The 23,518-nt window shown below is 39.4% G+C and overlaps 1 protein-coding gene across 1 annotated transcript in view; it reads right to left on the bottom strand.

Moving 5' to 3' along the window:
• Nucleotides 1-23,518, bottom strand: part of LOC126336283 (trans-Golgi network integral membrane protein 2-like) — a 185,865-nt gene that overhangs the window by 156,693 nt on the left and 5,654 nt on the right. The window contains exon 2 of the mRNA XM_049999805.1: nt 7,664-7,737. Coding sequence (XP_049855762.1) covers nt 7,664-7,715 — 52 coding nt within the window. The 5' untranslated portion in view covers nt 7,716-7,737. The remainder of the gene's footprint in view (nt 1-7,663; nt 7,738-23,518) is intronic.

The raw sequence follows: 23,518 nt of genomic DNA on the forward strand, positions 1-23,518 counted from the left end.
CTTCTTATACACAGGAGTTGCCTGCACTTTTTTCCAGTCATTTGGGACTTTGCACTGGGTGAGAGATTCGTAATAAATGTAACTTAAGTAAGAGATCAATGGAGTAGAGCAATTCTTTAAAAACTTGAATTGGAATTCCAACGAGGACTGGTGCCTTATTTGTTTTCAACTCCCCAATTGTTTCTCTGCACAAGGGGTGCTTATTACTATGTCATCCATATAGAGTCTGTTCAATGATCAAATAACAGTATGTTTGTATGATTCTCCTGTGTGAATGATTTATTGAATGTGAAATTAAAACCTTCGGCTTTTGTTTTATTATCTTTAAATGTCACGTGAGAGTGGTCAACAGGTGACAAGATGGAAACATTATTCCCACTTAGGAATTTCACATTGGACCAGAATTTTCTCAGGTTCTCTGCCAGATCTATTGCTAAGGTATGACAGTGGTAGTAGTTGTACGCTTCATGCTTAGACCTTCTCACAGATCCTTTGCTTGTCATTATTTGCATGTTGCCTTTGGAACCATGAGTGCAACAGCCTCTGTTTCCTCAGCAGTTTCCATATCTCATTATTAAATCTTGGTCGGTCTTTTCCATCCTCAATCCACTTACTAGGCAGATAATTCTCTAGATCATGATTTACAGTCTCCTTAAACTCTGCCCATAATTCCTCCATGTCCATCTCACTGGGACTAAGTGACATCAATTTACTGTCTAAGTGAGATGCTAACAACTGCTTATCTGCTCTTTCTATCAGAAGTACACTCCAAGCCTTCTTGACTAATTTATTAACTTTTGCAACCATAGTTCCTATAATTACATCATGAATGCCAATCCCCATTTCTATACCTACATTGTTGATAAGGTCTGGTGTATTTGTAGCTACAAGATCTAAGATATTTCTATTGTGTGTGGGGTGCTGAACTAGCTACTCAAGACAATCTTCTGAAAATATGTTCAAAGGTACTTTGAATGACTGTCTATGCATACTCCCTGGAATGAAACCATAGATATCCCAGTTTATACTCAGTAAGTAAAAGTCACCTCCAACTGGAAACTTACGAGCTACTTATTATAGACATTCTTTGAATGACTCTAGAACTCTTACAGCAGAATCAGGTGGCTGCTAAAAATATCCAACAACTAACTTGGTTCCACCTAGACCTGTTACACGTGACCAGATAACTTCATTGTCACACTCAACTTCGACCTCAATATAGACAATATTTTTGTTAATTGCAATGAACACTCCCCCACTAATGACCTCTGAGCTATCTTCTGATATGCATTCCATGACTTGCTAAACATCTCAGAGCTTTCCACTTTGGGTTTCAGACAGCTCTTGGTCCCAAGAATACTTTCAGCACAAGAACATTCATCGGGGGTAGTAAATTCAGGAACTGTTATGAATATTTTGACAATTTACTAATAAAATTTTGGCGGTTGAAGTGTCTTTACACTGAATGCAGCCAGACTTCACTTGCTGCATATCAACTGGTGAGTGTTCATCTGAGTACCTTAAACTATGGTCCAGCCCAAAAAACTGTCATGTGCACTCAACAAGTACTCTGGTGCCCAAGTGGCTGCTTTCTTTGTGGAGTGTACCCTTGACCTATTAAGTGGAGTCCTACAAATCTCCAACATAGTGCAGGTCTAAAAATCTGCAGCCCAGACCATCGCAGAGTTACCAAAGGACCCCAATCAACTCTGGCAACAATGCTGCAAATTGCAAGCTCTGTTTGCATCCCACGCATGAGGCCAGCAGTCTTCACCACTTCTACCCATCGCCTGTATGAACTGAGGATGCCATCAGAACCCATGCAACAGGCATCACTGGTGCCAATGTGAGCCACGACCTGCAGAGGACTGTGCCCTATAGGCTTAATACCCAGAGGCAAGGCCCCATTGCAGACATACTGAGTGCACATTGGCTTTCTTTCCAGCCCTGAATGCTGTCTGTGTAACACAGCCAGCTCCTCTTGTATCTGCATACAGAATGCACATATCCTACCCATCATAGCAAGACTGAAGAAATAAACTAAGACTAACTGAAAAAGTAAACAATAAAAGCAGACAAATCCTAGTTATGCATCTTGCTACCCTCCTGATGTCTCTGATGCCTCTATAAGCTATGTAGCTGGCTGTTTAGAAGAATGAAATTTGGGCTACCGACTGCCAGAATTTACACTTACAAAATGTGAGATTATACCTTTTAAATGGAAACATACATAAAATTTTAGAAATAAACTATGAGAAAAGATAAGCACTTAACGTGCCACTCCATAGATACGTATCAGCTGAGAGCTGGACCTGACTGACTTGCTTACTAAACAAATGTACACCTGTATTCAAAAGAATCAAATGAGCAATTACTGTGCTACAGACTGAATAAATTTACAATTATAAAAATGCAAGATTCAACCTCTTATCAGAGAAACCTGCATGATACTTAATAAATATGCTACAAGGAAATCACAATAAAGGTAAATACTCAACTTGCAACTCAGCTGAGAGCTGGAGCCTCACAACTGATAAGTTGGTAGAAAGTAGGGAAATACCATCAATCTACAAAGGAGGATAACTACCTGACCCATCCTAGACTATAGCTCAAGTATGTGGGATCCATATCAAATATGACTGAAAGCAGGTATGTATACAGGGACGCATAATCATGAAAGATCACGGATTTGTTTGACTCATGATAGAGTGTAGCAGAGATGCTGAAGAAACTGAATGGGCATACACTTGAAGATAGATCCAGCTACTAAAACTCAACCTACAAAATTTCAAGAACCTAACTGAAATGATGAATCTAAGAATATACAACACCTTTTTAGAAATGTACTACACCTTCTGTGTACAGCTCCTGTATGGATCACAGGGACAAGAATAGACTGATTACAATATGCACAAAGTTGTTTAAACTGTTATATAAACACTTACCACCATTAATATACTAAAGTATACAAAAGTAGAATTGTGAATATAAACAAATTTCAATTAACAACAGTCTCAATGTGCATTTAAAAAGATTTATGTGGAGTTGCTTTATGTTATTTGGCAACCTATTATAGAATTGTATGTCAGAATTATAGAACTTTATTCAACTGTGATCTGTAACTCTTTTATTACTTAGTATCCTATGATAATATTATGAATGTGACTGTCATTACATGTTAAATTTTCTTTCTTCTGTTTTTTAGTGAGTGGTCTCCTTATACAAACATAAATGTGGTTCCTGTTCTTTCTGACATGTTCAAAAGAACAGACACCATTTTGATCCAGCATCATTATAATTAAGAAACAAATGAATTAAAGGCATTGGATGTAAGTGGGCATTAACTGCAATCAATGGGGGAAGTTGAAAATTTGTACCGGACTAGGATTCAAACCCAGTGTCCTGCTTACAAGCTATATGCTGTGACCACTAAACCATTCAGACATAATTGTCACTGTACCTGCATGGACTACCATAGCATGCCTTCTATCAGACACAAATTTTCAATTTATCTACACATGCTAATGTAGTGCCACTTGCCCATTAACCTCATTACTCACAGATTTTGCAGATTCCCATAAGAGTTCAAGCCTGGTGGGAAACTGCACTGAAGAGATCATTGGCCATCTTGCCTTAATTATATTTATATGTGGCGTGTTCCAAAGGAACCAACACCATTTTGATCCAGCAGCCATTATCAATTAAGAATTAAGACACAAAGGAATTACAGTCACTGGCTGCAAGGAGGCGTTGATTGAAACCAAAGGGGAAAGCTGAACATTTGTGCTGGACTCGAATTCTAACCTGCTTATTAGACAGATGCTCTGAATGGTAAGCCATCTGAAGACAGAAATCATGCATAGACTACCCTAGTATGTCTCCTTTCATATATGTAATTAAGGCAAAACAGCCAATGATCCTTTCAGTGCAGGTGTACACCAGGCTCAAACTCTTACGGGAATGCCATGAGTAATGAGGATAATGGGCAAGGGGCACTATATTAGTAGTGTGTGGATAAGTTGAGAATCTGGGTCTGATGAGAGGCTTGCTAGAGTTGTAACAACCACTGTGTGCAGACAGCTTAGTGGTCAGAGCATATGCCTAGTAAGCAGGAGACCTGGGTCTGAATCTCAATCCAGCACAAATTTTCAACTCTCCCCACCAATTTCAATCAATGGCCGCTTGCAGCCAATGCCCGCAATTAGTTTGTGTCTTATATTAGATCTGTTCCAAAAATTCCACAGAACTTTGTCCACAAAATTTTTCTGCACTTACCTTTTACTTATTTGTGCATGGGTGCATGGTCTCCTTCAAAACATTCTCCTCCACAATTAAAACACTGCTCACAATGACACTTCCACTTCCAGAAGCAGTCTTGGTACACCTCTCATTGGACTGCGTGAACTGTCACACGCAAATTTTCTTTTATCTTGTCTATTGTTGCAAATTTTTGTCCTTTTGACAGGGTTTTCAACTTTGGAAAATAAAATAAAAAAGCCAGCAGGAGCCAGGTCTGGAGAGTACAGAGAATGAGACAGCATAGAGATTTTGTTTCTTGTGCAATAGTCATGTATCAACAGGGATGAATGTGCAGGTGCGCCATCATGGTGCAAGGTCCACAAATTGTCTTGCCACATTTCAGGCCATTCCCTTCTCACATTTTCATGCAGGCAGCACAACACTTCCAAATAGTATCATTGATTAACAGTTTGACCCTGTGGGCTGAATTCATAATGAACTAAGAAAAATATCAGCATGGCTTTGACATTTGACCTGAGCTGACAAGCTTGTTTAGGTCTTGGGAGAACCTATTCTGACCAATTTTGAAGGTTGAACCCTGATCTCAACATCATAACTGTAGACCCATGTCCAATCACCAGTTATTATTCTCTTAAGGAACATCTCGTTTTCCTTTGCATGATTCAAAAGCTATTCACAGATTGCAAGTCGAAGATCTTTCTGGTATTGTCTCACAAGTCATGGGACGAACTTGGTGGCAACATGATGCATTCCAAGAAGTATTTCATGACATGATCCAAATGAAATGTTACATTCTTCTACAATCTCTCAAACAGTCAGTCTATGATTGGCATTCACAATTTCATTGACATTCCTGATACGTACATCGTCAGTAGACATCAAAAGGCATCCTGAACGAGGGTCATCTCTAACTTCCATCCAGCCACTTTTTAATCGTGTGAACCATTGATGTCACCAAGTACAGCTAAAGCACTCATAACTGTAGGCTTCCTCCATCATTTGGTGTGTCTCTTTAAAGGTTTTCTTGGGTTTCACACAAATTTTAATGCAAACGCATTGCTCCTCTAACTCTGACATCTCAAAATTCACAAAGTGTGCATCACAGCACTGAAAAATAACTAAAAGACATACAATGATACCACTTCCAGCAGTTACACATTAAACACAGGTGTTTGCAGGGATGCCAACTGCAGTTCACTCCAACACACTATTGGCACAAAATTACGAATGTTCTGGAATTTTTTTAACAGACTCATATGAAGTGGAATGGCCATGTTCTTCAGAGTCTATTACAGTCACTCTATCATATAAACTAAATGTAGCCTACTAGTCTTAGCAATCCTTGATGGGTCTTCTACATACAAAGACAAATGGTAGAATATTTCACTCCTTCTTCTTCTTCTTCTTCTTCTTCCCCCCCCCCCCCCCCCTCTCACAAAACCAAATACAAACTCTGTACACCTTCCAGAGGCCTGTGAACTAGTGAACTACTTGTATTTGATCCTGTGGAAAAGATCAGTTAACATAGTCTCTTTAGACAGCATGAAAGAACATTGTTAATATTCTTGTGGTACAGAAAATGTAATTAATTTATTACAGGGATTGAAGAAATGTGCAATACAAAAATATATGTACTTATGTGGATATCATGAGCATATATAATACAACAGACATGATCAAGGCAAAATTAATTGGGAAAGTAGTGTCTAATCTAGTACAATAACCACAACAGTGAACTTTTGGTCCGGATGTGAACTAATCTAACACTGTTCAGTTTTCATCTGCCATATGCATGGCACCACAGCAGGTTTCCTAGTTCACAGAGGGAGTCAGATCACACTACGCTCGCTGTATCGCTATATCATAATGGACTCTGTGAAGTGGATACTCCACAATCAGAAAGTATGCAGTTAGGTGGTGCTGTATCACTCATGCCCCAAAACACCATGTCAGTCCTATGCCAACCAGTTCTCCATAGGTGGCAAGGGAAGCCTGCAACACTGCTCACTTAAAAGGCACACAAGACCCATTCACCTTTGAAACCTTCACACATTGTATGCCTACTTGTAGCACTATGGCAAGCCATTTAGTTCTTAATAATTAATAACTTGAACACATAAGAAACATTTAATCACTGTTTTCTTCATGGGGACAGATCAGTGTCAGCATGGGAAGCATCGGAGTTGAGAACGCTACCCATAGCATCCTTTTTGGGTAAAACCCAGGTGCTGCAGTAAAGAGGCACTTGGCAGACCACACTCTTGCTCTAGGATGCTTACAGTTCATAGTGTGTTTTTTTCTGGGTGTTGTATCATCTGCTATAAGACATGCTCATCCATTAGGGCTTATGAGTGGCAGGCACAAATGCACAGCAGATCATCATCACAATCTCTTAAGCTCATGTAACATTATAAGGTTTAAACCTAATGATATAAATTATGTATCCCGTATGAGAATTAAAATTTTAACCCAAAATGTTTCACAGTTCCTTGTTCAAATAGCGCCTGGAAAAAGATGGCATCCAGAATTTAACAAGCATGTCTGTATGGCACCATAGCGAAATAAAACTGAATCAGTATAATCACACTGTCTTTATCTTCATCATAGCAGGACATCTGAAAGTGAGTTGTGTGACAGAGATTACAAGGTTCTTAATCAACTGGATAAAAGGAAAAAAATCAGTAATAATAAAGATAATAAAAATTACGTTGTTTGGCAGAATGATTATGTCGAAGTTGGGGGATGTGTGCCATTACAACCACTGCCATGACTGAGTTGTGCAGCAGGAGAAAGGGCGACCATTGTGAGAATTGGAGATGGTTATCATACAGGTACGCTGCAACCATTTTACTTTGTACTGGCTGTTGAAACTGCAGCTTCATAAACACAATAGAAGGAATTGACAAGAAAAAGATTGGGGATTCCATTTTGACAATGTTCACATCTACAAAACTGCCAAAACTGCTGCTACATAAGCAAAGTGGTATAATTTGCTGCCAACAGCTTGACAACCAAGTTAATCTATGAGATATTGCCTGTTGGCTTTTATCTTGGGTTCTTCAGCAAATGTGAAACACTTGTCAGCCAAAGAACCCAAGACAGAAGTCAACATGTAATTTGTTAACAAGTGGCCCCTAAAGTCTCAATAGTTTTAAACAAACCAAGTTATGTTGTGCTTCTTATGGACACAATATTCCCCACTGCTCTCAGAAATGCTTGATCTGCAGTTAAGGCAAAAATTTCTTTAAATATGTGAGAATTTTTAACAAATTCTAGGAGAGGATAAGAACCTCTCTCACTGCAATTTTCATGCAACTTAAATAAATAAAATGCATATACTGAAAAATTGCATTCATAAAGTTGAAATCATTCAGTGATAGAAACATCAAAGACAATAACTTACATTCTGCTGCAGCACTGTCCTTAATTATTCCCTTTCTCTGCACTGATGGCATCTTGCTAACGTATTGCTTCTCTCTACATAAAACATAAAAATCTTTGCTTGCACAATTACTAAAGCTTGAAGTGCTCAAGAGTTTTAGCAAACAATTGCACCTTCACTTCAGCAGAAGATAAAGAATGCAAATTTATTTAGGATAAGACAAAGTATATAAATAGGGCACAAATTTGGTTCTGTTTCACAAAATAAATATTATATCTGTACTATAAATGACTTTTGTATAATTATTATTAACAATTTTCCTGAAATTTATGACACTACATAATATGAATTACCAGTACCTTATGAAATCTCCAATAGCAAAGCAAAATACATGTATTGCGCACAAGAAAATAAAAGTCTCACTTTGACATTGTTAAATTCAATAGAAATAAAAATGATAGCAGCTACAGCAGAATCAGAGACACATTGAAATCATGGGCCACCAAATACAGCAATCATTTATTAGTTCCTTCATAATTGCAGAAGTTGCACATACTAACAGGCAACCAACAATGCATTAGCTTTATTCTAACAGACACTGTTTACATCATCCACAGGTATTGGTTTCAAAAATACAATCATGTAAGAGATTGCTAAAAATGTTACACCTCTAAAACAGTGTATTTTCTCCAATCCACTTAGTTTTCTAGCAGAATATTATAATATTGTACAGCCACACAAAACTACCATTGAGCTATATTTGCAATCTGTTGATGACTCAAGGTATATACCCTGAACTGAAATATGCAATAGCGTGTTCTATCTACAAAACTTAAGAAAGAAACACATTTAATTGTGGAACCAATTAAATCCTTCCAATCTTTATTATTGTTCCTTTTTTTTTAAATGTAGCCGCAATATGATGTTGCTCCCTTCCCTTTTGGCATAGGCATCTCAAACTGCATTCAGTAAAAAGATATTTTTTATTTTATTTTATTTTGAGAGATCCCAGAAAACCTTTAGTCTGTTGTTACACAAGGGTATTGGACAACAGTTAGTATATAACTGTGCCATATAATGGTATCTGTGCTGAAATTAAATTAGAAAGATGTCTGCTACTTTGATACAAGCTGAGGCTTCCTTACTTATAATACATATAATACATCACTGCTGCTTATCTCCTAGAAGAATCGGAATGTTTACTTGTTTACTTTGACATTTTCAAAGAAAACAGTTAAGAAACTTCCACATGGGAAAAATATATTAAAAACAAAGATTCCAAGACTTACCAAGCGGGAAAGCGCCGGCAGACAGGCACATGAACAAACCACACAAACACACACACAGAATTACTCGCTTTCGCAACCGATGGTTGCTTCTTCAGGAAGGAGAGGGAAAGACGAAAGGATGTGGGTTTTAAGGGAGAGGGTAAGGAGTCATTCCAATCCCGGGAGCAGAAAGACTTCCCTTAGGGGAAAAAAGGACAGGTGTACACTCACACACACACACACACACACACACACACACACACACACACACACACACACACACACACATATCCATCCGCACATACACAGACACATATTTAAAGGCCAAATATGTCTGCTTGTGTCTTCCTTTACATTTTCAAATGTTTTTATTAAACTTGCTACTGGTTTTTGATAATACTTTTGCATAATTTGATTTCAATCACTGATTATAGGTGTGTAGTGATGTAATAATAGATGATGAAATACAGTATTGACATAATTTTCTTATTGCAATACTTTGAAATTTCAGTGGGTATCTATTCCCAGGTACATCATCATGTTGTACCTTAGAACATATTTTCATATTTGGAACAATCCAATTTTCTGGAATAATGTTGTACCTTGGAACATGTTTCCACATTTAGAAAACCCCAGATTTAAAGAGTATTTTGTGATCCAGGAAAAGATTACAGCACATAAAAAATGGATTACTTAAAAACAAAATAAGAAAACTTTTGTTATAGGGATGGCCACAGGTGAAAGTCTGACAATTGTTGCACCATACAACACTCTCTCCTGCTGTTGATACAGATTCAGTAACGTGTTTAAAGTATGTGCATGACAACATAATCCTTAGAAGTTCTCTGAATAGTATTAAGATTAATTTACTGCAGTTTTAGAAAAAGTTTTTTACACAAAGGCCTACAAACATACAATCACTCTCCCACACACTCACAAATATACTACAGGGTAAACAAGAACGCCATTGACAAACTTTCAGAGGAATTATTATGGCCCAAAGTAAGAAAATAAGTCTATCAAACAAGGGCTCTAAAGTGCTTAAGAGCTATAAACACTTGATCACTTGTGAAACAAAACTCTTCTACTAAAAGTCTGCATTTTAGAGCCCATGTTTACTGGAAAATTTTTTTCTTTTTTTGGTTCGTATTACCCCTTCCCCAGATTTGGAATGTAAAGAGCTTGCAGTGGAAGAGAAGTCTTTTAAACTGCTGAAGATGATGAAGTGCTAATAGCTCTTTATGTACAGTTATGCTTTTTAGGGCCCATGTTCACTATAAATTTTTTCTTCTTTTGGCCATTGCTACCACCTCTCTTTTCTGTCTCAGTCTCTCTCTCTCACTCTCTCTCTCTCTCTCTCTCTCTCTCTCTCTCTCTCTCTCTCTCTCTCTCTCTCTGTAGGGCTGGAAAAATATATTTTTAAGCAGGGTGTGCTATGGAATATTACTTTGGGAGATTTTGGAAGGAATATTCATCATTCCAATGTACAGCGAAAGTAGATTATAGCCTGGCCTAAAATGTGTTGTATTCTTTTTTTATTGATCCAGGCAATCATAGTACTGAACAGCTGTACATATGATATTGGGCAGGTCAAGAGAGCTATTTACAAGTAATTTTTACAAATTGATTTTTACATTATTTTGTAGCAAGGAAATTATCTATCTTAAGCAAAACAGATAATACAAATCATAGAATTGTAAGGTTGTACATACGATATTGGATAGGTCAAGAGAACATATTTGCAAGTAATTTTTAATAAATTGATTTTACATTATTTTGTGATGAGGAAGTTACCTATCTTTAACAAAACAGCAAATACAAATGTTGTACAGTAAAATACAAACAGCCAATACAAATGTAATAGTAAAATAGTCCAGTGTATTTCATAGACTTGCACAGTATATAATAATCCAGTATATTTCATAGACATGCACAGTATATAATTTTCAGACCTAATTGAACATTTATCATAAAATTGTTTACAATTTTAACCCCTTCCAAAAAAAATGATCAACTGCATAAAAGCAATGGTCCAAGAGATATTTTTTTTTTTATTTATGTGTGAAGGCTCTTGGGTTATTTGTTGCTTTGATTTCATTTAGTAAATTATTATACATTTGTATCCCAACATTTAAAACACTTTTTTGGCAGCAGGTAGTTCTGGACTGAATCATATGTAGGTCAGATTGCTGCCTTGTTGCATAGTTATAAATATCTCCATTGAATTTTAGCGTGCAGTCATTGTTTAACAGGTATGACTTGACAAATGAGGCGATATTATAAATGTAAGCGGAGGGCAGTGTCATAATGCCATTTGTTTTGAAATGTTGTCTGCGTGATTCATTATATCTTAGATTACATATTATGTGTATTTCCTTTTTTTGCATTTTGAAAATATATCTACCTCCAGGTGAGTTCCCCCAAAATATGCTTCCATACTGTAATGTAGAATGGAAGTAAGCATAATATACATGTATGAGAATAGATTTTGTGACTGTGTTACATTTTAAGGATACTCAAAAAATCACAGTTGATAGCTTTTTTGAGATATAATTTGTGTGAGTCTCCCACTTAAGATTTTCTTCAAGCCACGTGCCAAGAAACTTGACAGAGTCCACACACATAAGCTCTTGGTTATTTAGAATCACATCAGGCATTTCTTGTTTTTGGGATGAGAGTCTGAAGTTGATGTATGTTGTTTTCTGTATATTTATAATCAGTTTGTTCTCGTTGAACCATTTGCTGAGTGACGACATAAGTGGTTTATGTGATTCATACTGTAAGGACAATGTGTTTTAAAGACACTTTCCATGCCCATAATTAAGAGCAACTGGTGTGGAAGAGAAGAGGGAAGGAGGGTGGGAGGAGGTATGTGGATGGCATACTGTAGATGTGAAACAGTCACTGAAGTAAATTTGTTGTTCCCAAGACACTGTTTGGTAGACCGTCTTCTTGACCACAGTCTGGTAACTGGTTGTATTCACATAAAAAGCTGTGCAGAATTTACAATGGCCACTTCAGTGATATAAGCTACCATCCTTGCACTAGTAACCATATGTGGAATAAGAGGAAGCTCCTATAATAATTCTTTTTTCAAAGACAGCTCTTAATTTATGACAGCTGTATTCCTAGAGATCTGCAAATGTAATGGGATAGAATTCCAACCAGCATTCAATATTGAACAGCAGAGGCTGGTCAGTACACTTAAAACAAAGATGCATAAAATTATGTTGACAACCATTTCTGGAGAAATACTCATGAGCCACTTTGCAACAAAGAGGTCCATTCTGGTAATGGACATAGTCCAGTCTGTCTGCCGCCATCCTCATAGTCTCCACACTGCATAGCAGAAGTGAGTCAGCAACGTTCTATGTTAGTAGCCAGTGGAGATGGAATTATTGCTAGCACCTCAGCCACTTCTGGCTCTCACCACAAAACACTCTTTTCACAAAGCAGAGGAGGCAGTATGGGTGAACACAGTGGAGTATCCATGGAAGCGGAACCGCTGCTGCCCTAAGAGCCATGACTGGCCCCAGAAGCATTCCAGAAAGATGTGATCAGTGAGTACTACGGTCTGCATCACTGCCCTTAGCTATAACTGGACTCGACAGTCACAATATAGTAATAGCATACTTGCTGAGATTCTGCCACCTCTCTGCTCATCCTCAGCTGTCCAAGCACAAACCCAGCCACTTTCAACCCTACTAGCCAATTAAAAGAGATAAGTACCTTACAGTGATTCGGTTTCCCTGCCCAGATTGAGTATGGCTGTATATGTGCAGAGACAGATTCTTAGGCTGTTTGGTTAGCAAGGATGTCCTGTGAACCAGGGGAGGTTGCAACTGATGTGTGAGTGGGACATGCCCACTTACAAGGCACCACTAAAAATACATATTGTGGCCAAGGTGGTTCAGGAAATCTTTTGCATTCCATGAATTTGCAACTATGGTGTAGCATCATACAGATGGTCCAAGAATGTTTGCCATCCAACTGCTCATTTTATGTCATTATCCTAGTGAGTGCTGTAAATAGTTTCAATAACTCGCGTAACTAGAGTCGTGTGGTTGACATATAGTTGCACAATCGATATAAATCATTAAGGACCCCTGCATTCAATAGACAATCATTCTTGGAAATTACCAAGAGTTCAGCCTATCTTCTTTATGGTGATTTGAATTACTCTCCGGATGGGTTTTTCACACTTTATGACAACCTTAACTGTGTTCTGGACTTTGTTTCTCGGCAGATATTTTTGTGTGACATCTTTCCATTCTTGGTTGACCACAACTGCCTATTACTTCCATCGGTCTCTGCTCCACCATCTATGTAAGTGATCATGAATCTTTTTTTATACCTTCTCCTGAGCAGGATGGAAAAAAATTGCTATGTGGATGTATGAAATGAGCTGGTTACAAAGATTTCCTGCTCATTGAACTCTGCTAAACCCTCGATCTTCGATTTTTTTCACCCAGCCACCATTGGAGTCGTCGTTAATCATAGGTACTGTAACTGCTCCTGTTTATTTGAAGCCACGATATGACTTCAAGCAGAGCAACGTTGCATACCTGTACTCAATATGTACGTAAATTGTTTCTCAATGCTAAATATCTGTGGCATACATGTTAATGAGGAAAACTGCGAATAGCCTCCCCTGGGCCACCCAGCATACCACAGTTCCAGCTATAATGGTCTCGTCATTGCCAAGATGTTAAACCCTTGTCATCCTTTCTTTCTTTCCAAAGACTCCTGTATATAGTGGTGGAACTGACAAGTCACGAAAGACACACCCTTGAACTGTATGAGACCTGTTACATGATGATAAAATTTGATTCGATATGCTTGATTTGAAAAGCTTGAAACTTGTTTACATGTTGGGCAAGCTATCCCAGTTTACCAGCTGAACCTGATCTCTGGAGGCAAAAAGTCGAAAGATTTTTTTTTTTTTTATAGAGTATCAGTACCTACATGTTAGTGACAACCAATATGGTTCTCTGTACATAAACCACATCAAACTTAGCCTAAGCATTTACGATCTCAGTTACCGTGGACAGACGACTGTCAATTTGCGCAACAGCAGTATTATTGTCAGCATGACGAGATATTTGTCCCTATTGACATACTTACGATGGTATTCTAATAGACGTACACTGTTAAATTTGTTCTTCAAGCTGGACATCGAAGCAGATTGAAGTCCTTGGAGACTTCGTGTACGGTATGGTACCGATAGCTTTGTTTATGGAGAGGGGAAGAAGAGACTGATACTGGCTTTACTACCCTTGAAACCCTACAGTGCAATAAGTTATATATTACTATATGTGTAAATATTTGTCGGCATTTTTATTATTAGTGGTACTGGTACATATCTTCAGCGGAACTTATTTTTTATTTGTAATCTCCAAATTCGTACTTTATCCGTTTCGAATACTTTTACATGTTCATAATGGGCCTACTTATACATTACCCAATCTTTCTGTTTGAGATGTACGTTTAGTATGTTCAAGTGTTCGTTCAATATGTATGGTATCAGAAGAGCAAAACCACACATCCATTTTACGTCGTTAAATTCAGTAACAGTTTTGTGCTTTTCGTTCTGAATGTTTATATAATAACTTTGAGGTCATACTCCTCTTGCCACAATATAATGAACAAGTCTCATTCTGTGAAAAGGTTTTTTTACGTGCACCAATGCTTGACTGCGAAAGAAATTCACTGCGGCACTTTAGTGACAACTTTCAAGACACTGTGTAAAAGGATTTAGCTTGGTGGATTAAACAGTGCTATTGCTTTAGAGATCTGTTACCCTTCTTAGCTGCTTCTTCTGTCTGGACTAATATCACTCATTTTATCGGTTTCCTGAAAACGAAGGGCTCCGTCCATTCTTAGACCCCACTGCTGACAAAACCAAGCCTGCTAATGGTTCCAATACCACCCTCAGTTAAATCGTTGGCTTTAATGGTTCCTTTCATGAGAGAATAGAGCACCAAATACTTCCGTTGACACTGATATCTTTAACGATTGCTAACTACCGGTACTCAGTACCACTTACACCGTAGCAGTCGCCTAGAGCGATAAAATAAAACAAACTCTGGTGCCTAATTCATCAATTTACCGTACAACGTTTTCTTGTCAGGGCATCAAGTATCAACGGCGCTTTCAAGGCATTCTTTGACGAATTCATCATCTGAAAACGATTTTGACTTCTTTCCAGTAATTTCCGTAACGGCTCCTAACTTGCTGGGACGAGTGAAAAGTACTGTGAGAATATTTTCTTTTAAGAAACCGCTATCTCGAAAGATTAGTTCCAAGTTCATATGTTTTGTCAAGAACTGGTCCTCAGATTTCTCACATGAGAAAACACTTTGCATGTAGGGCCTAATGCAATGTCGTATGACATTTACACAGGTAACCGTTTTGAATTGAAATCATTTACGTTACATATGAAACATACTGCTTTTTAGTTTACTTCTGTAAAGAAATGCCGATTTGTCTACCTGACCTTAAATTATGTGCCTTCCTGCAAAACTTCTCTTGTTCCTACAATCAGAAGCCATAAACAGTTCACTTTGACATGAACACGAATTACACTGGAAAATAAAACTATCCGTAGCTTAATACTACAACATCAGCCAATAATTGCAGCCTGGAAGATACTTTGTCGTTATATCTAGAGATTTTATAAGAATGCGAACCACCACTTCAGGCCCCTGCACACGCTGCCATTTATCGGCCGACAGACCGATCAATTTCGGGGCAGCTACCCACTTCCCGACCGATTGCACTCAGTAATTACAACGCCACTCTGTTATAATAATAGTAATAATAATAATACTTATTCAATATCGAATAATCAATTTGTTTGATTTGTTTATCTTCATTGAGTTTATATTCTTGGTTTTATGCAGAAACAAAAACAGTTGTTTGCCTCGTGCTGTTTTAGAGGTAACAAGGCTAAATCTGCCAAGAAAGCTGTGGACAAAGAATTGGATACCGTAAGGAAAGAAATTAACCAACTTTCTGTTGCTTGAGCAGCCATGAGCCTGATGATTGTCGTTATTATCTAAGAATGGATGGATTTGCATTTTGGAACTGCTGGACATCGTCAAAACATTCCTAATGAAAAATAATAGTCATGAGAGAGGCTGTAAGCTACGAGAAGACACTGTTAGCTATATTACCATCTCTAGCCACTGGCAGAAGTTAAGACGACTTCATATTCAGTGTTGTATCATCACAATTATCACTGTCAATCGGGGTAACTTTTTAACACTTTTTCCATTTATTGAAAATAATGGATACTAAATAAATTACTCAACGCAACAGACATTGTAACAAAAGTGAAACTGTATACTAATTTTACCCTATTAAGCCAAGGTAAAATTTCAGTTTAAAAGCTGGTACAAAGTGGCACTGTTATTCGGGATTTAAAAAATCCTATATCTAATACTGTGGATAAATTTAGATCGTACCAGAACGAAATTAGATGTTAGTAAGAAGTAAAGGCAAACAGTGGTAATTCAGTACAGCAAGTTTACTTTGATATATCAGGATATGCGTATCGACCAGGCATTGTTCAGCTTAACTCGCAGTCGCCAGACGCTCTCTTAACAGCCAACGCAATAAGAGGTAGCCATAAAAGTAAGGGCTTGTAGGAAGTTGGAAAGATAATTGAAATACCAGCTAGAAACCGCACAGGCTGTAAAACTGAACTACTATATTTAGTACAGAATAATGCAGTTAGGTCGAGCAGCAGCCATTTGAAATAGAAGTGGTAAGTACCCTGACTTTAAAAATTACCCTGATTCACTGTAACTAAAATGATTCCAGAAACCTGGGGCATAATTTATAGTTGACTGAGGAAATACATCATGGTAAAGCAAAATAAATAAAACGAAAGGCATTCATGTAAGAGTTATTAATTAATTTATTTACGTAGCATAAAGGTGACCTACAAGTTTAAGAAAATCATTTCAAATTCGAAGAAGATAGACTACACATGGCGGTGGCGAACATCATCTAATAAATACAAGAACTGATAAATAACAATTGAAGCTTTCAGCAGCTCTTAGAATAGCAAAAAAAGCAAAAAAAAAAAAGAAACAACACCACCCCACACTTTGCTCTTCGTAGCAGAAAGCTTGGATATGGATATGAAACAAGCAGCGCCATATACACTCCTGGAAATTGAAATAAGAACACCGTGAATTCATTGTCCCAGGAAGGGGAAACTTTATTGACACATTCCTGGGGTCAGATACATCACATGATAACACTGACAGAACCACAGGCACATAGACACAGGCAACAGAGCATGCACAATGTCGGCACTAGTACAGTGTATATCCACCTTTCGCAGCAATGCAGGCTGCTATTGTCCCATGGAGACGATCGTAGAGATACTGGATGTAGTCCTGTGGAACGGCTTGCCATGCCATTTCCACCTGGCGCCTCAGTTGGACCAGCGTTCGTGCTGGACGTGCAGACCGCGTGAGACGACGCTTCATCCAGTCCCAAACATGCTCAATGGGGGACAGATCCGGAGATCTTGCTGGCCAGGGTAGTTGACTTACACCTTCTAGAGCACGTTGGGTGGCACGGGATACATGCGGACGTGCATTGTCCTGTTGGAACAGCAAGTTCCCTTGCCGGTCTAGGAATGGTAGAACGATGGCTTCGATGACGGTTTGGATGTACCGTGCACTATTCAGTGTCCCCTCGACGATCACCAGAGGTGAACGGCCAGTGTAGGAGATCGCTCCCCACACCATGATGCCGGGTGTTGGCCCTGTGTGCCTCGGTCGTATGCAGTCCTGATTGTGGCGTTCACCTGCACGGCGCCAAACACGCATACGACCATCATTGGCACCAAGGCAGAAGCGACTCTCATCGCTGAAGACGACACGTCTCCATTCGTCTCTCCATTCACGCCTGTCGCGACACCACTGGAGGCGGGCTGCACGATGTTGGGGCGTGAGCGGAAGACGGCCTAACGGTGTGCGGGACCGTAGCCCAGCTTCATGGAGACGGTTGCGAATGGTCCTCGCCGATACCCCAGCAGCAACAGTGTCCCTAATTTGCTGGGAAGTGGCGGTGCGGTCCCCTACGGCACTGCGTAGGATCCTACGGTCTTGGCGTGCATCCGTGCGTCGCTGCGGTCCGGTCCCAGGTCAACGGGCACGAGCACCTTCCGCCGACCACTGGCGACAACATCGATGTACTTAGGAGACCTCACGCCCCACGTGTTGAGCAATTCGGCGGTACGTCCACCTGGCCTCCCGCATGCCCACTATACGCCCTCGCTCAAAGTCCGTCAACTGCACATACGGTTCACGTCCACGCTGTCGCGGCATGCTACCGGTGTTAAAGACTGCGATGGAGCTCCGTATGCCACGGCAAACTGGCTGGCACTGACGGCGGCGGTGCACAAATGCTGCGCAGCTAGCGCCATTCGACGGCCAACACCGCGGTTCCTGGTGTGTCCGCTGTGCCGTGCGTGTGATCATTGCTTATACAGCCCTCTCGCAGTGTCCGGAGCAAGTATGGTGGGTCTGACACACCGGTGTCAATGTGTTCTTTTTTCCATTTCCAGGAGTGTATTTTGTGAATTAACATCCAGAATGTCGATATTTCGGTTTTTAGATTTCTATTTCCGATAAGTATCGGAAATAAAGCTTAAAAACAGAAATATATGTGGTCTCTGTGTGCCGCACGAAACCACCATGGATTCTTAAAAAAAAGTTTTTTTTCTCGCGTCTGTATTATCTTGCATCTTTACCCACATTGCCATAATCCTCGCACGAAATTCCCTACAAACATCTGCACTCTTTAAACTTCTCCACGAACTCTAAGTTTCGTCTGACTCGTACCGTCATATATATAGAACAGTACTTAATACCACGATCAGTGATAAAAGAAGAACTCTTTGCCAATTGGTTGGCATAGTGCTACACACGTTACAAATCGTTGGGTGGGGTGGTCGTCTGTCGGCTGGTCCTACCCTCCGACAAAGTTCGTCGGTCGGTCGGTCGTCCAAAAAGCCTACTTGCGGCCAATTAGTAGGTCGGTCGGTTGCTGCATTGTGTAGGGCCCTTTTATGTTCGCAGCCTGCCGAAAATTCAACAATGAACGAAAATATTAACTAACTACTGTTATGTCACTGCTTTGGAAAGCCACAGTTGTTTTCATAAGCATCTAATTTTCCTTTCTTCAAAATATAAAAGTCCCTAACACTTGGGTATTATGCAATTTTGAATTTCAGGATGAAACATACTATACCTCAGCCACAGTACATGGCTTGGATGTTGGAAAGAGGGAGAGTGGGAGGAGGGTTGGGTGGGAAGTCACATCACTGTTTTTTAATGTTTCCCCATTCTCGCCCTCCCCTTCTCTTCGGAACATAACATGTCGTCCACCGCTTTTAATGCGCTACAGATGCTTACGATTATAATACAATAAGGAGACAAAAGTCACAGGATACCTCCTAATATCGCGCCAAACTCCCTTCTGCCCAGCGTAGTGCAGCAAATCCACGTGATATGGACTAAACAAATCGTCGGAAGTCCCCTGCTGAAATATTGAGTCATGTTGCTTCTATAGCCGTCCATAGTTGCGAAAGTGTTGCCAATGCATGTTTACGCGCATGAACTGAAATTTGGATTATGTTCCACAAATGTTCAGTCGGTGGCCAAATCATTCACTTGAATTATCCAGAATGTTCTTCAAACCATTCGCAAGCAGGTGTGGCCCAGTTACATGGCGCATTTTCATCCACAAAAATTCTATTGTTGTTTAGGGACATGAAGTCCATGAAGGACTGCAAATGGATTCCAAGTAGCCAAAAAGTTCCAGCCAATGATCGATTCTGTAGGACCAGAGGACTCGGTCAATTCCATGTGAACACAGCCAACTTCATTATGGAGCCACCAGCAGCTTGCACAGTGCCTTGTCGACAACTTGGATCCATGGCTTCTCAGGATCTGCATCACACCCAAATCCTACCATCATCTCATACGAACTGAAATCGGGACTCGCCTGAACATGCCACAGTTTTCCAATAGCCGAGAGTCTAATCGATATGGTCATGAGCCCAGGAGAGGCGCTGCAGGCTTCTTGTGGTGTTAGTAAAGGCACTTGCATCGGCCATCAGCTGCCGTAGTCGATGAATGTCATCTGCTGCCATAGCCTATAAACGCCAAATTTCGCCACACTGTCCTAACTGATAAGTTCGTCGTACGTCCCACATCGATTTCTGCGGTTATTTCACACAGTGTTGCTTATCTGTTAGCACTGACAACTCTACACAAACAAAGCTGTCCTCAGTTGTTAAATGAAGGTCGTCGGCCACCGCATTGTCGGTGTTGAGAGGTAATGCCTGAAATTTGATATTCTCGGTACATTCTTGACTCTGTGGATCTCGGAATATCGAATTTCCTAATGATTTCCGAAATGGAATGTTCCATGTGTCCAGCTCCAATTTACCACACCACGTTCCAAGTCTGTTCATTATCGTTGTACGACTGTAATCACATTGGAAACCTTTTCACATGGATCACTGGAGTACAAATGACAGCTCCACCAATTCACTGCCTTTTTATACATTGTGTAAGCGATTACTACCTCCATCTGTATACGTGCACGTAGCTATTGCATGACTTTTGTCGCCTCAGTATCATGGTATCAATAAAAAATGTAAAAATTGTTTTAAAATAATAACAATAACAAATTGTTTAATTACAATGCTATTTATAAAATGTATTAATATGATAACAATAATTTGTTTACATCAGTGCTTAGCAAATCACTTTAGCATAACTTAAAAGATGCATTTCAGGGATATACAGCATCTGTTAAGCATTTATTCGAAAATTTGAGAATTAGATATGTCATGCAATTGATTTAATATGTATGATAGTAACAAATTTTTATAACTTTTTAACTTCTCGTAGCTAAGTTTTACAGTTTTGTAAATGACATCATGTTTGCCTTTTGACTAAAAAATTATATTTTTGTGCTATTGCAGTTTCGGCCACGTGGCCATTTCCACTTGATAATGGCTACTCAGCTGAAATTGCAATTATAGACCTACAAATAAATAAGTTTACAGCAAAAAGGGGAACATGTTGTCTCTTAACTTTTACTATTTCGAACTTACACAATGTGAAATCAGAGATACACTCACTATTCGCAGTATTCCACTTAGAGCAAAGATTCTTAACGCTGGTCAGCAGACTATGGCGATGTAAGCGTGTGGGGAATACCGTCTCTTACAGTCGTTACCGCCAATATCCGCGAAGTTAGTGTTTCTGTTATCTTTTGCCTTGCGCAACTTCCTGCTATTTGCCTGTTTTACTTGTGAACTCGTCACTCGTATTGTCGGAGCACCCTGTGAATGGCAGTTTTACCTGACCGGAATGTAGGCCTCCAGGCTACAAGTTTACACACATGGAAAGACCTCCCACAAACAACTAGAACAAAATTTATTTTATAGGTTGGAAACATTTAGTCTACACAGCTTTAATTCGCGTACTGAGTATGAGTGAATGCCAAAGACAGGGCCACCAGAGACTATGTGAACTATGCCACTTGACACGAACAGAAATACACTGTGTCAATCAAAGAATACCACTATACTCGAAGCACCACATAGCCCATGCACAATACAGTAGCGCTCGAAGAGACTGGGAGAACTGGCATCGAATTCTACGTCCGACCTTCAAACAAACTGACGGCGGCAGTCGTGGTTCCAAAGGGGTGACACTGGGAGCTCTTGGTGCGATTTTTGTGTAGCCATCGCTGAAATGGACAGTTTGTTGACCTCACTCGTCGCATCTGGTAACGGAGGACAGGGATGTTGAGTCGACAGGCCGTCTGCGGGTAACAGGGAAGCTGGCTTTACTCTTTCGAGTGACTGTTGTAGGTTTCCTGCCTTATAGGATTTGCGTGGTACGTTAACATTACTTGGCACAAGACCATTTATCGCTTAGTAACAAAGTTGACTTTTCGAGAAACGGATTAACTTTTAAGTTTTTTTAATATTATCGGACTTCTATAACTTCCGTTAACTCTCCTTGAGTCTGTTAACCGTTAGTTAGGTACCTATTATTTATGACAAAAATGACGCTGCGTCGCCTACGGAAATCATAATCTGACAAGTGCTGGCCATGTAGGTGTGTAGATACTAGATATGCCGGTGTGAGCATGATTAATATAAACAAACGTGCGAGAACCAGAATAACTAAGTGTTGGCTATTTATTGTTGTTTGTTTACTATGTTCACGTGAAGTACTGCATTTTGTTAGTGGATTTGCTGTGGAAACTAAATCATGGAATCGGAATGTAGTTCTACAGCTGATGAAAATCTGTGGCTCCATTTAACGGGACATGCTCGTAAAAATGACCACAAATTTGAAAAAAAAAGAGTTCTTGGTCTACAGAAAAGAGCATTTCATGCTGATTTCAAAAATGTATAGTTTTTGGGCATTATCTTTTTCCGTTCGTTCTAAAATTGAGGTTGAACGTAATGTTGCCCAAGGGCACGCCCATCTGTCAGTTTGAAGTGTGTCAGAATACATGAAGCATTATTTAGTTCTTCTGTTTTTGCCGTCGTTAGTTACGGATAGTTAACACCGGTGTATTCTAGAAGCCACTGCCTTCTTGAACCAAATTACAGGCATATGGTTAGAATGTAAACAAAGATCTGAGAATATATGAGAATATATGATTTCTTAATTTCATATGCGTTTGGTTTGTAGTTATTGTCAGTTGTTTCTTTCTGTGTGTGTCTTTCCTGTACTACAAATGCCGAGCATAAAGAAACTGAGCCAGAAACGAAAGTTTCGCGGCAACCAGTTCCAAACTCAACCGAATAATACACATCAGTTGCTTCAAAAGTGGCCTGCATAAACAGGCAGTGCTTCTAGACGTAAACTGTCGCTTTCTGAAAATAATAAGAACAAGCCTAGTAGTATTGTGAGCAGCAGCAGAAGTCTTATTGTGAATTTAAATATGCTGTCAAGACTTTTGAAGAGTGCTGTGAAATGTAAGCACTGCAATTGTGAAGATAGTGTTGATGTTTCGGTGGACATTTCAGGAAGGAAGGTCTTTCAAGTCGGTTAGTGATTGCTTGTAACTAGTGTAAGATACACAGTGATACTATAGCATTGCCAATAACTGATAGTCGACATTAGAGTGTAAATATTCAGCTTGCTTATGCAACGCGATGTACTGGAAGGGGAAGGAGAGCTGCCCAGACTTTTTGTGCAGTGATAGATTTGCCTCCACCTCCATTAATATTTGACAGATACAATAAATTAATACATAATGCTTTTATGTGGTGTAAGTGAACATCCAATGAAAAGAGCAGCAGAAGGAGTAGTAGCCTTGTTTGAGAATACAGACATTGTAGCAACATTTGTTGGATCTTGGTAAAAGAGAGGTCATACTTCTCTGAATGGGGTTGTAACTGCCACCTTTATTGAAACTGGTAAGATACTAGGTTATGAATGTCTGACAAATCATTGCCAGGGTTGTTCAAGTAAATTTATTGGCACCCACGTTTGTGTAAAGAACTTTGATGGCCCAAGTGGAAACATGAAAATGAAAGGAGTTCTAA

Source organism: Schistocerca gregaria, chromosome 2 (assembly GCF_023897955.1).
Source record: "Schistocerca gregaria isolate iqSchGreg1 chromosome 2, iqSchGreg1.2, whole genome shotgun sequence".
NCBI classification, from domain to species: Eukaryota; Metazoa; Arthropoda; class Insecta; order Orthoptera; family Acrididae; genus Schistocerca; species Schistocerca gregaria.